Source organism: Mercurialis annua, linkage group LG3, assembly GCF_937616625.2.
Source record: "Mercurialis annua linkage group LG3, ddMerAnnu1.2, whole genome shotgun sequence".
Lineage (NCBI taxonomy): Eukaryota > Viridiplantae > Streptophyta > Magnoliopsida > Malpighiales > Euphorbiaceae > Mercurialis > Mercurialis annua.
The window spans coordinates 5,679,720-5,696,726 of NC_065572.1; the positions used below are offsets into that span (position 1 = coordinate 5,679,720).

General features: G+C 36.0%; 2 protein-coding genes across 3 annotated transcripts; one reads left to right on the plus strand and one right to left on the minus strand.

Annotated features, from left to right (window-relative positions):
• The first annotated feature begins 3,221 nt into the window (after nucleotides 1-3,221).
• Nucleotides 3,222-6,557, plus strand: LOC126675550 (septin and tuftelin-interacting protein 1 homolog 1). Its single transcript, XM_050370204.2, has 2 exons — nucleotides 3,222-3,366; nucleotides 3,480-6,557. The coding sequence occupies exon 2, from the start codon at nucleotides 3,498-3,500 to the stop codon at nucleotides 6,168-6,170; it is 2,673 nt and encodes an 890-aa protein (XP_050226161.1). The 5' UTR covers nucleotides 3,222-3,366; nucleotides 3,480-3,497; the 3' UTR covers nucleotides 6,171-6,557.
• Nucleotides 6,558-8,268: 1,711 nt separating this feature from the next.
• On the minus strand, nucleotides 8,269-12,397 carry LOC126675551 (RNA polymerase sigma factor sigA). 2 transcript variants are annotated; one of them, XM_050370205.2, is made up of 10 exons: nucleotides 12,244-12,397; nucleotides 10,730-11,581; nucleotides 10,351-10,549; nucleotides 10,140-10,232; nucleotides 9,621-9,749; nucleotides 9,410-9,463; nucleotides 9,249-9,326; nucleotides 9,080-9,142; nucleotides 8,700-8,812; nucleotides 8,269-8,614 (listed from the first exon to the last, which is right to left on the minus strand). In XM_050370205.2, exons 2-10 carry the CDS (start codon nucleotides 11,422-11,424, stop codon nucleotides 8,506-8,508), a joined length of 1,533 nt encoding a protein of 510 aa, XP_050226162.1. In that variant the 5' UTR covers nucleotides 11,425-11,581; nucleotides 12,244-12,397; the 3' UTR covers nucleotides 8,269-8,505. The 2 variants fall into 2 exon arrangements, with proteins under 2 accessions (XP_050226162.1, XP_050226163.1); XM_050370206.2 differs by having other exon boundaries at nucleotides 10,730-11,438; nucleotides 12,244-12,388.
• Nucleotides 12,398-17,007: the final 4,610 nt, after the last annotated feature.

Genomic DNA, 17,007 nt, shown 5'->3' on the forward strand with positions numbered 1-17,007 from the left:
TATCCAAATTACGACCTTTCACTTTCAATTGCACCCTCAAGCATTAAATTGATCTCTTTTCACTTAAAAAATATTCAAATCAATACTTTAAATTTTAGCATATATTTTAAAATAGGACTTAATATTTTATTTAAAACAAAAATAAACCTATTTTTTCAAGTGAAAAAAGATCAATTTAATGCTTGAGGGTACAATTGAAAGTGAAAGGTCGTAATTTGGGTATATTTGGTGGTTTTACAACGTGAGGGTACAAACGAATTGGGGATAAAAGGTGAGGGGTTTTTAAGGGGATAAGCCTAATTATTATATTATCAAACATTTTAACATTACAAATATCAAATGATGTGGCAATAATTAGGGGTGAGTAAGAACCGAACTAAACCAAAAAATTAAATTGAATCGAACCGAATTTTATTATTTGGTTTGGTTTTTCAGTTAGAACGGTTTGGTTCGGTTTCTACTTTAGATAAAGTTTGGTGTTCGGTGTTCGGTTTGATTTGGGTGTTTTGAAAACCGAACCGACCGAAAAACCGAATTAACCGAACTTTAATATAATATATATATTTCTTTAAAAATAATATACTATATTTATATTTATGTTTTTTGTCTTTATATCTTAATAATTGTTGATATATGCGTTAATAATTGTTATTGAAACATATATGGAAGTTTATTACACTCTAATTATTTAATATTTTAATTAATTTTAATACAAAAAAATAAAAAATAGTGAAATTTGGTTTTAAACGAACCGTACCGAACCGAAATTTTCAGTTTGGTTCAGTTCGGTTTTTTCACCTCCAAACTAAAAAATTGGTTCGGTTCGGTTTGGAAATTTTCCAAACTGAAAAAACCGAAAATATTCCAACCGAACTGACCGATGCTTTTTTTTCCTTAACCGACCGATCCTCACCCCTAGCAATAACATTGGACTTAAGTGGCAATTTGCCCCTTCAACTCGTAAGCAATGGACAATTAACATATAAATTTATTTTGTGGGCAAATTAGTCACAAATTTGTTTATTATGGGTAATTAACCCATTTGGTCAATTTGCTCCCTCAATTTGTAAGCTAATTGTTCTCTTATTTGGCAATTTGCCCCCTCATCTTTTAAACTAATTTGCTCAAATGGGGTAAATTGCCCATAAATATCAAGTTCGTGACTAATTTGTCTATAAAGTTAATTTATGTGTTAATTGCCTATTGCTTAGAAGTTGAGGGGCAAATTGCCACTTAAGTCAATAACATTGTGTTGAATATTCTTTTTGATCAAATTACCAAAAAAAAAATAAGCAATTTATTGCCTAAAAACGGCCGAGTAAAACTAACTAGGAACACCCCATAGGACACAAAAGCTCTGCTCAAACAGGCAACGGCCAACCGAAGCTAGAAAAACAAGACAGACCGAGGGCTCAAAACAACTAACCAGCCCTATACCAAAAACAAAGCGCAACAGACATACAAAGAAGCATCATGAACAATTAACTTGCAAACTTAGCATCAATGGTCCTTCTCATCCCATTGAAAACTTGCTCAATAGATAGGGTCTTTCTGGTTGAATGCCAAACCACTTTTCTTTAAGCAGGAATCAAGCATTTCCAAGCACTACTAATAGTAAAAGCCCCATCTATTTTGAGGCTTCCACCTGATTTTATCACTACTATGGACATTTACCTTGAAGTTATTCTGAATATAATTCCATGCATTAAGAGTTTGATCATCAATAGGATCATAAAAAACTCAATCATTATTCCTCCATAATAATCTTTTTAATGATTATAATAGACTCCATGTCACCATTGCACAATATAAAAAGATCATTTACAAAAATTAGATGTCACAACATTAGAGATTTACACCTTTTGTGGAGTGTCAAATGATGTGAAGTATGTTTTATTTTTATTATTTTTATAGGTGCTACGCCACCAAACATTAATGACATCACTTGAAATATTGACAGAAGGTGTTTACTAGACGTGAAATCGAAATTTAGGCGATTTGCAGGCCGAAAATGAAAGTTAGAGACATCAGTGATAAAAATATAAATGTCAGGGATGATAAGTGAAAATAATCCATAAAATGAATTTTTTAATTCGTTTTTCATTGAACTATTAACAAAGAAAAAAAAATTCATAAATGCTTTGCTGCTATGATTTGCATTTTAACTCTACATAAACAAATACTATATTAGTGTTTGAACACACTATCATTTTATTTTAATGATCTAACCAATGATTTAAAACCCGGACCGGTGCCAGAACCGGTGTGGTCACCGGTTCAAGGTTCAACCGGTTGAACCGGTTCTATCACCGGTCTAACCATTTTATCAAATTACATACATAAATAAAATATTAGTTTAGGGTACAGTGTGGTTAGTCATTAGTGGGGTAGCTGTGCAGTGATAAGGTAGGTGTGTAGTGTAGGATATAATTATCAAGACATGTCATTGTAGTTTTATTAGGAACGCATTTACCGAGACAAATTGTCATACTTGCTTTAAATAATGTTCATCTTCTTTACTTTATTGGTCTTAATTCTTTTGAATGCTTCTGAGATGATTATTAAAGATTTTATCTTCAAGTTTTTCATTCTCCGCCTTCATCTCTCTAACAACTCATATCTATATTCATTCCCTATCTCTGTTATTAAATTTGAAACTTTATTTTTTCTTCTAAACATAAAACAACAAAACTCTCTATTCAAAACTATTCATACAACTAAACACCATAAGAACAAACTTCTCACAAAAACATAGTAGTAAGTCGATTTCACTAGCTCGTCGGAGGATCAGCCATCCAACAACACACCAAGACTACAAAAATGGGTTTTCTTCGTGAAAGAGTTTATTAGATGGGTCTGACCTGAAGGGAAACCGGTTTTAGAGGTTCAACCGGTTTTCACGTTTTTTCCGGTTCTGTACGGTTTTTTCCGGTTCTAAACGGTTGAACCGGAAATCCGGGTCTTTGGCTATAATTGGACCGGACTGGCTTCCGGTTGCCGGTTGAACCGGTCGAACCGGCCGGTCCGGTCCGAGTTTTAAAACACTGGATCTAACAACAGAAATTAAATAATACAATGTAATTTTATTTTTATCACATTATGAACAAAAAATAATAAAAAATACTAAAAAGTAAAAATATCAATATTATAAAAATTAAAAGATACTGAAATAAATACATTTACAAAAGTTCAGACACCATTATAGAATTTATCCAAAAATATACTACACTGAAAATTCGACCGCCATTCTTCCTATTTCCTCTTCGACTATTTGCAAATTCCAATTTTTAAAAACCCTAATAGCACAGATCAATTCAGACATCAATTTTTCTGGCTGCAGACTCCAAATTCAGCTGTTAATTTTCGGTAATTACTCTTCTTCTCTCCAATTTTGTTTCTTCAAAGATTACATGCTTGTATCTTGATTTCTTTTTTTAACCTTGCCAAGTAATTTTCTTTAGTAATATTTTCTATTACAGTTCTCTAGGTTTGAAAAGATGGAAGATGATCACGAGGGAATGGAGAGATTTGGAATGGAGAATGATTTCGAAGGCGGACAGTGGGTCGATGGAGAATTTTATTACAAGAATCGCAGACAGAAGCGCAAACAAACTAAAGACGACGTTCTTTACGGCGTTTTCGCGGACTACTCTGATTCCGACTCTGACGGCGGTGGTGGTTCGTCGAGAAAGCGGAGAAAGGATCGTGAATTCGGTAGGAAACCTGACCTTACGAAGCCTGTTAATTTTGTCTCTACTGGTATAGTAATGCCTAATGAAGAAATTGATGAAAATGATAAGAGTAGAAGTAATTTAAGAGAAGATGATACTGCTGTTGCTGATATGGCTGTGGATGATGATAATGATAGACCTACTTTAGGGTTAGGAGCAAGGTCAGGGTTGGGGTCGGGCCTTGGGTTTAGTGCAGGGTTGGGGTTTAATGGTGGTGATAATGGGGTTAGAAAAAGTAAGGATTTAGGTGGTGTTGAGGATGAGGCCGCGGATGATAAGTTTTTGCCGACGGAGTTTGGGAGGAGGATAAAAGAGGGGGCGCAAAGAAGGGAGCGCGAGCGATTGGAGAAGAAAGAGAAAGGAGGAGGATTAGTTGGAGGGGAAAAAAAGAGGGATGTGAGAAGTGGGGATGTTGGGGAGTTTGAGAAGCATACAAAAGGAATTGGGATGAAATTGTTGGAGAAAATGGGATATAAAGGAGGTGGACTAGGTAGGAATGAGCAAGGAATTCAAGCGCCTATCGAAGCAAAGTTGAGGCCGAAGAATATGGGTATGGGTTTTAATGATTATAAAGAAACTTCTGCTAAGGCACCCCAGTTGGAGGAGGAGAAAAAGAAAATTGTGGGTGTGAGTGCTGGTGAAAGTCAAGGGAGAGTGAAGGAGAAATCGTGGATGAAAGGTAGGAAGAAGAAGAAAGAGAAATATATAACAGCTGAGGAGTTGCTTGCAAAGAAGGAAGATGAGGGTTTTCATGTTGTACAGAAAGTGCTTGATATGCGGGGGCCACAAGTGAGGGTTTTGACGAATTTAGAGAATTTGAATGCAGAAGAGGAGGCAAGAGAACGTGATATTCCAATGCCAGAACTTCAGCATAATCTGAAGCTGATTGTGGAAATGGCAGAAGTTGATATTCAGAAGATTGATAGAGATTTGAGAAACGAGAGGGAGACAGCAATTAGTTTGAAGGATGAGAAGGATAAGTTTGAATTGGAGGCTGCTCGCCAGAAGAAACAATTGGATAACATGGAAGAAATCATGGCTAAGCTGAGTGATATTGAGGATCAGAATTCTTCAGGAACCCTAACACTGGATTTCTTAGCAAATTGTTTCATAGTCTTGAGGAGGAACTTCCCAGAAGATTACAAGCTTTGCAACCTTTCTTGCATTGCTTGCTCATTTGCTTTGCCTTTATTTATTAGGGTATTTCAGGGATGGGATCCTCTTAGAAACTCATTACATGGGTTGAAACTGATAGAGTTGTGGAAGAATGTGTTGGAAGGTGAGGAAAGTAATGATATATGGGATGTAGGCACTCCTTACACTCAGTTAATATCAGAAGTAGTTCTACCTGCTGTAAGAATATCCGGTATCAATACTTGGGAGCCTAGAGATCCTGAACCTATGCTCAGATTCTTGGAATCATGGGAAAAGCTGTTGCCCACATCAGTTATGCATAGCATATTCGATAATGTGGTCATGCCAAAGTTGTCCAGTGCTGTGGACTCATGGAACCCACAATTGGAGACTGTCCCGATCCATGTTTGGGTGCATCCGTGGCTGCCACAGCTGGGACAGAAATTAGAATATTTGTATGAGAAGATACGAATGAAGCTGTACATGGTTCTTGATCATTGGAATCCAAATGATACATCAGCTTACACTATCTTGTCACCTTGGAAAACTGTTTTTGATTCAGTCAGTTGGGAACATCTTATGCGTAGATTTATTATGCCTAAATTGGAGATTGCACTGCAAGGGTTTGAAGTAAACCCGGCTGATCAGAAGCTTGATCAATTCTATTGGGCCATGTCATGGGCTTCTGCAATTCCAATTCATTTAATGGTTGAAATGATGGAGAAATTTTTCTTCGAGAAGTGGTTGCAAGTATTGTTTCACTGGTTGCACTCCAATCCAAACTTGCAGGAAGTTCATCAATGGTATGTTGGTTGGAAAGCACTCTTCCCGCCAGAGCTTCAGGCACATGAACATATTCGGTATCAGTTTGCTCTCGGCCTTCAAATGATTGATAAGGCTATTGAAGGATTGGAAGTGGTCCAACCTGGCTTAAGGGACAACCTTAGTTATCTTAGGGCACAAGAAAGAAGGCAGTTCGAGGCTCAACATAGAGCTGCTGCACAGGGGCAGCAGCAAGCTGCAATGGGTATGGGAAGCACATTCCAGGCCGATGGTATGAGTAGTAGTCTTCAAATGACACTGAAGGAAATTATTGAGACCCATGCGCAACAACATGGATTGCTATTTAGACCTAAAAATGACAGGAGATACAACGGTCACCAGATTTATGGCTATGGTAACATAAGCATATATGTAGACACTGTACATGAAAAGTTGTATGCACAGGAGAATGAGAAATGGTCTCTTACAAGTCTTGATAAGTTGCTTGAGATGCATACAAACTCTCTTGCGAAAAGACGGTGAAGAAATTGTATTGAGAAACAATTTGTACGTAACTTGTGCCGCATCTATTTGAGCCAAGGGTTTTGGATTGAGTTTTAGAATACTATAAAGGCGTAACTGCAGTTCTGGGCTGAACTGGAGAAATAATCTTTGTTCTCAGCTTGATAAGGCAGCATGCAACAACTTTTACAAGGTCAGCTTCTTCTTTGGGGCGGGCTACTTTGCCTGGGGGCAGGGCTGTATTGTTGTAAGAAAGGATCATTGAATCAATTTTTGTAGACATTAATCTAGTTATAATGCATTACTGTGACTTGTGTACAGTTATAATTCCCAGTTAGCTGCTCTTGTAAATATGTTTAGCTGATTACCCCGACTTTATACATTTCCTTTTTCCCTATTTTTGATTAACAGTTTGTTTTAGCATCAACTAGGGAGGAGGATTACTTGGGTACTTTAAGAAATTTAATAAAGGAGCCTTCATGTCAGTGTTGTTCATCCTTGAAGTAGTTGACCAGAGCAAAGCATGCTACTTGTTTGAAAACTAGTGACTACCTCTAAGTTGCATGGAAATCGTCTCGATGATTCGTTTCCATTTTCAAAAACACTTCTGAATCTCTCCCTCCATTCGTTTCATAAAAATAGAAAAAAGTTGCTATTTTTGGTGTCGTATAATGATAGAAAAATGATTACATTTAATGTTAGTTATTAACTTGATTATATATTTATTTTAAAATTTTAAAGGGTATTTTAAAACATTATAACATCTAAACTATAATTAACTATTTTTTGAAGGTGTAATTTTATGTATCTTTATGGAATTGAGAAAATATTATTTTATTGTTTTCTGTTTTAAAGTTCTGTTTTCGTGCTACGTAGCCTCAAATTTGACAGGTTATTTGGCTAGTCTTTTTTTTTTAATTTCTGTTGGTAACGGGAGGCGTTGGCTTGGCATTGTAGGCTAGGAAGGGTGAGGCAAAAACTGAACCATATGTTCTTTCACTGCCACAAAATCAAAAACTAGTACCGGGAGGACCTCCATAGCAGTAAGCAATGATTTTAGGGTGAGCTGGTAACAACCTTGTAGAATAAATGAGAGTTATTTTCAAGTCAAAACATAGAAATAATGAGTCAATGACACTTGTCAGTTCTGCTACATGTACTACACTAAGCATCTCTTTTGGCATACCCTTTTCATGACTTTCTTATAACAGAAAAATCTGCATGATAGCATGCTCTGACATTGATCTCTCTCTATAAATACACACTGCCATATTTCAACATTTCTTCATCTACTGCTTTAGCCTTTAGCAATGCACATTTCTTGAAAGTAAGAATTGGAGAAATCCAAATCATTTGTTCCTCCTCATATTTGATTTGGTTTTCTCCAATATCTTACATTCAAATGATTTGTGAACTACTACTATCACTATCGAAAGTTAACCATAGATCTTGAATGTGAGAGTTGGAGCAACCTAAATCATTTGCATTAGCTCGACATGATTTAGTTTGCTCCAATATCTCACCTTCAAGTGTTTGTGAATCAGCTATAGAACTCTTCATTTGCTTTCACTTTGATTGCACTTTGACTGCAGATCTTGAAAATGAGAATTGGAGGAAACTAAACCATTTGATTACGAGATAATCTCTTTGCGTTCAAAATTCATATGATTTAGTTTCCTCCAATATCTTATTTTCGAATGATTTGTAAATTATTATCACCATCAAAAGGCTAGCATGGTTCTTGAAAGTGAGAGTTGGAGCAACCTAAATCATATGCATTAGCTCACTACCAACCTCGAGCGCATGATTTAGTTTGCTCCAATATCTCACCTTCAAGTTTTTGTGGATCATCTATAGAAGTCTTCAATTGCTTTCACTTCGATTGCGGATCTTGAAAATGAGAATTGGAGGAAATTAAACCATTTGATTACGAGATTGATCTCTTAGAGTTCAAACAATCATATGATTTAATTTCCTCCAATATCTTATTTTCATTTGGTTTGTGAGAATATTACCAAGTTACTGAGTATAGTTATTTGACTTGCATTTTTGTTTTTATTTTTATTTTTCTGTTCATCATCTTATTCCCTGTTTCAATCTAATATGTTCAAATCCTGAATTCAGATATAGATCGGACCGGTTGATATATAATCAGTACATACATAAAAAGAAAAAATTGCAGCAGCTAGCCTTTGGATCAGTATGTTCAACTCTACAGAAAGTTTTTAGGGTTACAGACCCTAACATGATATCTCCTATAGCTATTTCTGTTTTGAAAAAGTAATGGAAGATACAAATTTTCTTTCTGTTTATATACAGTCATATTCTGGAGTTTTCAGTGAGACATTTATTCAATTCAATGTTTCACCAGCATTGCCTCCAGCTTCTTCTTCCTTGCAGCATGTTTTAGTTTCTCCAGCGAAACAAGTCCGACTTGCCGTACTCTTTCTCTCGACAATCCTATCCTGAAGATATAACAAAATGTCATTGTCAAGGGGCATGTAGATATTACAATGTAGGCAAATTTGTAAGCAGGCAACGTTCTAATACCGTTTACTAATGTCCTCCCAAGTGAGACTTTTGCTACCCAAACCATAGTAAAGTCGTATGATCTCCCTTTCTCGTTGTATGAGAGTCGAATCAATAAGCTTATTTACTTCGTCCTGCAATATAAAACTAAAGGTGTTAGTACTTTCTTTAATTAGTTCACAATTATATTGCATGAAATTTTGTTTTATGTTTATAGAACCGTTCTAGAAACTTAATTGTTTCCCCATTTTCCATTTTAGTCTTTTCCGTACTAGATAGGTTCATTATGTAAGTCTGAAAGAGTGCTGTTATTAATTTTTTTTTTTGCTAAAATGTGTGCTATAAACTCTTAACAGAAAATGAAATTGTGCATTTCAAGTTGGAAGTTTTATTAGTTTCACCTTTAGTGCCCATTCATCTACAACGTGCCACGGGTTATTCACGAGGCTATTATCTGCAATGTACTTCAAGAGAGAAAAAAAATAAAAGAGTCAATCCTCAACGGGTTATTCACGAGGCTATTCTCAGGTCTATTGCATTTTGCAGAGCTCCAATTTGAGTTTCACTTACACTATGGTGTGTTTCTCCTGGGAGACCATTCAGAGAGGGGAATGCTTGCCTATCAAGAGAGAAAACCTTGCTAACCGCCTACAGTTAATGTAATTTCGGAGTAAGCATCGAGAAAATAAGAGCATAATGAACTAGAAATAGCTCTTTCAAATATTTAATACCTCTGTAGCATTCCGAACTTTTTTCTCTGACATATTCAGGGACTCGGCTATTTGCTGGAATATATCAGGGGAATGAGATGGGTTATAAGGCAAACAAAACTGTACTAAAATAAAGCTAAACATTAAGATTAAAAACTTGATTAATGATCTAAAATTTGAGAGTAGTGGAATGAGGCAATCCCAGTTGCTTGCAGTAAAGAAATTGACTTACAACAATTGAAGGAGCTACTCCTTTCTCTTCCAGTCTGATTTTTGCATTCCGAATTAATCCTAACCTTTCGTGTAAATGATTAGGTAATCTTAAGGTTCTAGAATTGTCGACTAAAGCTCTGGAGACACCCTGTGATACAGAAAACAAAAGTTTAAACTATGTAGTACGGGAATGGAAACGCTGAAACAGAAAACATCGATGTGAAACATTATTTAAAAATTCGAGTATTGGAATATTAGAAGCATTTCCTGAAACGGATACGAAACAATTTGAGAAGTTCTCGTGCAATTTAGGTATAAAACAGCAAGGGTAGAGTGTATCTAATCAAGCAAAAATAGGAAAAGGTAGGAAGTTGTAACAACATTAGCTTAGCCTAATTTTTAAACAAGTTAGAAGCCTCTAAGTTACAAGGCTACCACAAAGAAGGTGGTTTCCCTCCGATCATCTGCCGGGAAGAAGAAATTTTGTATTTTTCTAAGTTATTTCCAACCAAAATCTAAAAGCAAACACCGGCCATACCTGACGTATCCACCAGTAAACATAAGTTGAAATTCTGAACCCTTTCGAAGAATCAAATTTCTCAATACCACGCAGTAGTCCGATCAATCCTCCCTGTACGAGAAACGAGACACTTTACAGATATGTAGGTAGGAAAAAAGCACTTGTATAGTTACTCGAGTTGAAAAAATAAACAATATTTCATACTAGAGGTGAGAAAAAAGAATGTAACCTGAACAAGATCAGCCATTTCACCTCCCATGTTATCATATTTTTGAGCTATAGACATGACTAGACGAACATTGCTCATTGCCAGCTTCTCTCTTGCTAAAGTACAAGCCATCAATTTGGACTGTAACTCTGCTCGAGAAATCTTCAACGAGGTTGCAACTTGTTCATCAGAGGGATCACATCCTAATCTTTCCTTCAGCCTGGATAACCAGATAAACTTTAATTGAAAAGATCTTCTAGAAGAGGAAACGGATGAGGCATTTCAAAATGAGAGGTTAATGCAATAACATTAAGGTGTCTACTATCTAGTAAGATATGTCGGTGGTTTCCTTGAAATTATCACATGATAAATTTACGGAATGACTCAACTAACGTCTCACCTGGATTTATGATCCTCCAAGGAAAGGCCAGCCTTTATCATCCTGGACAGCTGCACAACCTCAGCGTGGGTGAGGAGCTCTTCACTTATTACACCCTTTACATAACCCTTCATACGATTTTGCAGCCCCTCTGGACTAATAGCTGATCTTAGCTGCTTAAAGAAACTAGCTTGCACTACGGGTTTGCTCTCGTTTAGATTCTTCCTTCTAATAGTAATTCTCCGTTGGCGAGCAGATGTCCCGGAACAAGCAACAGTTATCTTCTTCTGACTTTTTGTACTCGGTGGATCATTTGTGGTCGTCCTCTCAAACGAAAGATTCCATTGTTTCTCAAGCATGGACTTCTGCAGCAAAAGTAGCGCCTCTACTGAATAGTCGACTTCAGAAATTTCTTCTTCTATGTCATCGGAAGTATCGAACCTCGTGACTGCAGTTGTGGGAGTAGAGGAAGTATCCACATGTTCCTTAAGAGCCTTAATAGACTGTGTAGTTCGATTGGAAGATGGGAAACTAGGGCCATAATTTGCTGACTTCTTTGCGGAAACTATCACCGTCTTACTCAGAGCAACTTGGTAGTGACTCAATCCGTGATCATTGGAATTGGAAAGCTTTTCTGTGAGGTCAGAATAATAAAAAGTTGAGCTCAAGAGCCTCTTTCCTGCACTAAGTCCAATAACTGCAGCAGTGGCCATCATATGGCTTCCTTCAGCTATATTCAAAGAGCATTACAAACTTTTAACCAATTAAGTGAAGCAATATTTTGATTTTATCTCTATGACTGTATTCATCTAAATCAACTCAGCATAATCAGATAGTATGTTAAGTCTCTCCGAACACCGGTTTGATAGCTTTCTGAGAAAAAAAGATCTTAGTTAGAAAAACCTTAGTACTTTGTTTTCAAGCCAATCAATCACGACTGATATCTAATTGTATGATATGAAAAACAATCAAACCAAAAATCCAAAAATTTAAAAGTATAAAATAGATTCAACTTGATGATTCTTGAGGAATTTAACAATTTATGCAGCAGGAAAAAGACCTAATATATATCAGTAACATGATTCTTTCTAAATGCAGAGTTTAGAAGCCAATCATGAAATCTTTGCAATAATGTTTCCTAAACTGCTAGGTAGCACGGAATCTTCATTCAATCAACTTGTCCCGTTTTAGAAACATTTCGGATACTAAACTTCATTTTTCACATAAGAAACCTTAAAATAGCACCGTTTCGCCGTGTCTGTCGTCCCGTTTCCCCCTGTCCATGCTACCTAGCTAAACTGTGTTGTGAAGGTTAAATTATACAACAGTCTGGCATTCAAAACATTACAAATTTCTTGATAAATATGATAGTAAGTGATCACAAATTAAGTTGATTTATGTAAAATCCAATGTTAAAAGCTAAAATAATAGAAAGATAATGCATAATTCTCTCAAACACACACATACATGATACATACATAAACATTCCAAGAAAAGCAAGTGCAAGAAAAGTGATAAAAATGAAAAGAAAGTACCTGAAAAAACAAGAAAAAAGGAGGTGGAGATTCCAAAGTAAGCAAGAAACAGTTATGAATGTTAAGTAGAAATGCAATGAAAATTTATGTTTTGTTAGAGTTAGATAAATATTTATGTTGGTTTGAGGAAATTTGTTTATTTATTTGAAGAGATTTGATTAAATGAAAATGAAGAGAAGAGATATGGGAAGGAAGGATACTATTGGTTGGAAGAGATATGAGGGCCATCTTTATGTGGTTTTGCCTTTTTCTATATTTTCTTTTTTTTTATTTACTTTCTCATCTCATTTTATTATATTTAAAATTTTATGAAATTAGAAATGGACAGTTTGATATCCAGAAACATCAGCAATTGTCAAATAATTCAATTATAAAAAAGATGGAGCCTTTACACGTCACTGCTTCAACAGAACCATATGTGCTTCTGCTTAACACACGTCACTGTAGCAATTACTGCAATATATAAGGGGTTTAATGCCTTAAAAAAATCCCGTTCGTATAGGCACTTTTCAATCCTATTCCGATATTGAAAACTTGTTAATTTCACCCTATTTCACATTTTATCGTTTTAATTGTATCCCAACTTTTTAATTTTTGTCAATTATTTTACTAAAATAATGAAATCATTCAATTTACCATGTTTAAAGATATAATTAAATACATTTCCATTTAAAAAAGTATAAATAAATTCTTTATTTTTAAAAATTAACTAAGAAATATAATCAAATTAAAACTAATTTAAATTCTTAATTAATTTAACTAAATAAGTAAATCTAAATAAATTATAAACATGTACAATTAATATATACTATACATGGAGAACGTTTTTGAATTTTTTTCAAATAAAAATAATGTCAATTTAATATTTTAGGGTACAATTGAAATGTTAAAATGTAAAATAGGATAAAATTGACAAGTTTTCAATGCAATTTTTTCTTTTTATCTCATATCATATATAATATTTATATATTATAGAAGTCAGAGGGGTTACAATGTCGGAGTTTTTTTAAGATATTAGACCATATATAATGCTATATATTGCTTTCATCCAAATTATGTATTTTTTTCGTTGTTATATCAATTTAATTCAACTAGTGCAAGTTTAAATTTTTTAAGTAAACTTTCTTATTGTCAAAAAACAAAAGAGTAAACTTTACTATAAGCATGATGTGTTTTATCATGTGAAATTCTCTAATATTTAGTGTTTAGTTCAACTATAATCTAGAAAAGGATAAATCCAGCTTTTAAATTTATATTTTGAAATCAAATAAGTTTTTATTTTATTTTTTTAATCAATTAAATCGCTAAATTTTTATCCCCAGATCAAATAAGTTGCTGTTAATTTTTAGTCAATTAAATTTTAAATTTATATCTCAAATCAAATAACTCATGCATTTTTGAAGTATACAAAACAAGAGTAACTTAATCTAAATTAAAAAAAGTTGAAATCTAACTGATTAGAAAATTAAAAATAACTAACTTGACTAGATTGGTTGTTTGCTCAATTATAATCTAACAAATTCTATTTAAAATTTATCTGTAAGTTAATCCTTGTGTTTGATATTTCAAAAAACAATTATTTTAAATAATATTGAATGTGTCAAATTTTATATTTAAAATAATTCAGTTCAAATTTTGTTTTATAAGTGCTACGTTTGTTAGTTTTCTTTTATTGAAAGAAGGGAATATATTTTATATATAAACAGCTACTTCAAGCTTTATAAATTTTTTAGAAGTAATTTTGCTAGAACAAATTCATAAAATAAATAAAGGAAAATTCAAATGGATTTTACAACTTATTTTTTTTTTTGAGAAGAAAGATTGAACTTTATTAATTAAAAGGAATTAACAAGTTCATTGACCGGAAAAGGAACTTCTCCGTCACTGATACAATCTTTATTAATAAAAACGCCCCATTTAGCTAAAGCATGTGCAACTTGGTTGCAATGTCTTCGGACGTGCTGAAACTGAATCCTCCGAGACACCGTCTCCGCCAAGCAATCATCAATAATTACTTGAATAGGATCAATAGCACTATCAGGGTGAATAAGCCTGTTGATAACATTAGATGCATCCGATTCCACAATAAGACCTTCGCTTGGAATCTCAGAAGCAATCTGGAGACCGAACAAGACCGCCTTGGCTTCGGCAACTTCTACATCAGTAATACCGCGCAAAACTGACACTCCCCAACGCAGGACTGCACCGGAGGCATCTCGACAAATGCCGCTGACCACAGCTAAGTTGTTCTGAACAGAGATAGCTGCGTCGGTGTTGATTTTAACTGAGTGCAGCGCAGGTGGGATCCAGTTTGGAGCTGCAGCAGGTCTGAGACCATATGAAGTCCTATCAGATGAGGCCTTGCTGCATGAAGCTAAATTAACGTGTTGGAATAGTAGCGAAGGGGCCAATCTGTTGTTCCCAAACACTATATTGTTCCTATCGTTCCATATCGTCCACATGCTGAGAATGAAAGTACTAAGGTCCTCCGTTTTCAACGAGCTGAACATTTGAGATAGCCACTCAGTCATCGTCCTGCAATTATAGGAATCTACACGCAAGCTGAGAGGAGATAATAACCACAAACCACGCACACCATCACACTCCTTAAGAGCATGAATCTGATTTTCCTCTACTAACCTGCACCTCGGACATATTTTGTCGGCCTCAGCTATCCGGGTAGCAAGATTTATGTTACAAGGTAACGAGTTATGAACTATTCTCCAAAGAAAATGGCGCACCTTAGGAGGGACCGGACACCTCCAAATCTTACCCCAAATGTCAGGACCTGGTGAGTTCGAAGATGAAGACGCATGGTGCTTGTTCATCAACTTACAAGCTTGGTGATATCCGGACTTCACAGAGTAAAAACCGTTCTTGTTAGGAAACCAGAATAACTTATCCGGAGGTAGTCTTCTACTAAGAGGGATCTTGATGATATTAGCCACATCGGTAGGAGAGAACGAGTTAACAAGCTTCACTTCATCCCAGCGACCATTAGCAATAAAGTAACTCACCAAGCAATCCGTAGGAACAAGCAAGCTGACGGGTTTCATGAATGCTGTGGATGTGATCCAGTTGTCCTTCAAAGCTTTCACAGATTCTCCATTCCCAATTCTCCAAGCTAACCCATAATCAAGAACCGTTTTGCCCTCCATAATACTCTGCCACACGAAGCTAGCACGACGACGCAACCCCGCCTGAGCAAAGTCCATAGTCGGATGGTATTTTGCCTTAAAAACTCTAGCACACAAAGAGTGCGGGTTTTGTAATAACTTCCATGCTTGCTTAGCTAACATTGCAAGATTGAAAGCTCGAAGATTTCGGAACCCAAGACCACCCTCCTTCTTAGGTTTGCAAATAGAATTCCAACTCACCCACGGAATCTTTTTCTTGTCATCAGACCCGCTCCACCAATATTTTGAGATAATACTTCTCATCTCATTACAAAACGAGATCGGAAGGGCGAAGCAACTCATTATATATGTTGGGATGGATTGAGCAATCGACTTAATAAGGACTTCTCTCCCTGCCTTAGATAAAAATCTTTCTTTCCAACCCATAATTCTTTTATGAAGCCGATCGCGAAGAAAAGCGAAAATAGGTTTTTTAGAGCGACCTACCATGGTTGGCATACCAAGGTACCTCTTGAATGAATTAACCATGCGAAAACCCAAAATTTCCTCCAACGCAACCTTGCTCTCCAACCCGACTCCATCACTAAAGAACATTTCTGATTTGTCAGTGTTGACAACCTGCCCAGACGCACGTTCATATGCCATAATTATGCGCTTTAACGCTCGTCCTTCACGCACAGATGCTTTAATGAACAAAACGCTATCGTCAGCAAAAAAGAGATGGTTGATTCTGGGACCGCCTCTGCAAACTCTACCCCCTGAAAGCTCCTTATCCCGAACACCTCTACGCAGGATAGCCGAAAATCCTTCCGAACAAAGAAGGAACAAATACGGCGAGAGGGGATCTCCCTGACGAAGACCGCGCTGCGGAATCAACAAGCCAAACGGGGAACCATTAGCCAAAAACGTAAAAGAGACAGTTGAGATACAGGCCATAATTAAATTAATAAAATGGCTAGGGAAACCGGTTTTTTCCATAACCAATTTTAGAAAACTCCATTCAACCCTATCATATGCTTTACTCATATCCAACTTAAGCGCGACAGTCCCCGCTTTTCCTTGCGAGCGCTTAGCCATCGAATGGAACATTTCAAACGCAATCATAGCGTTGTCTGTAATTAATCTGCCTGGCACAAACGCACTTTGGGACTCGTCAGTAATATCTGATAGCACACCCTTCAACCTATTTGCTATGACTTTACCAATAATTTTATAAATGACGTTGCAGAGACTAATAGGACGGAGATCCTTCATTGACTCAGGAGCTGCCGTCTTCGGAATCAACATGAGGAACGTGTGGTTCACTCTGCTCGGCATCATACCCGTGCGCAAGAAATCAAGGACACACCTCGTAACATCTCGACCAATCACATGCCAATACGAATTATAAAACAGGACAGGCATACCGTCAGGACCCGGAGCCTTAAGAGAACCCATTTGCTTCAGAGCTATTTTAATGTCATCTTCCCGAAAGGGTCTTTGAATCTCGGAAATTTGGTCTGCTGAAAGAACCGTGTCAATACAATCAATAACCACCGATTGGTTTGTGGGATCGGAAGTGGTGAATAGATGACGAAAGTAATCCTCAATCATAGCATTCACCTCCTTACCGTTACGCCAACTACCA

What these genes read in the sequence shown, in the direction of transcription:
- LOC126675550 (XM_050370204.2), top strand. Translation starts at nt 3,498, where the DNA reads ATGGAAGATGATCACGAGGGAATGGAGAGATTTGGAATGGAGAATGAT.
- LOC126675551 (XM_050370205.2), bottom strand. Translation starts at nt 11,424, where the DNA reads ATGATGGCCACTGCTGCAGTTATTGGACTTAGTGCAGGAAAGAGGCTC. An exon ending in TTGGAGGATCATAAATCCAG is followed by an intron (nt 10,550 to 10,729) that starts GTGAGACGTTAG and finishes CTGGTTATCCAG; the next exon opens with GCTGAAGGAAAGATTAGGAT. An exon ending in TTTACTGGTGGATACGTCAG is followed by an intron (nt 9,750 to 10,139) that starts GTATGGCCGGTG and finishes TCTGTATCACAG; the next exon opens with GGTGTCTCCAGAGCTTTAGT.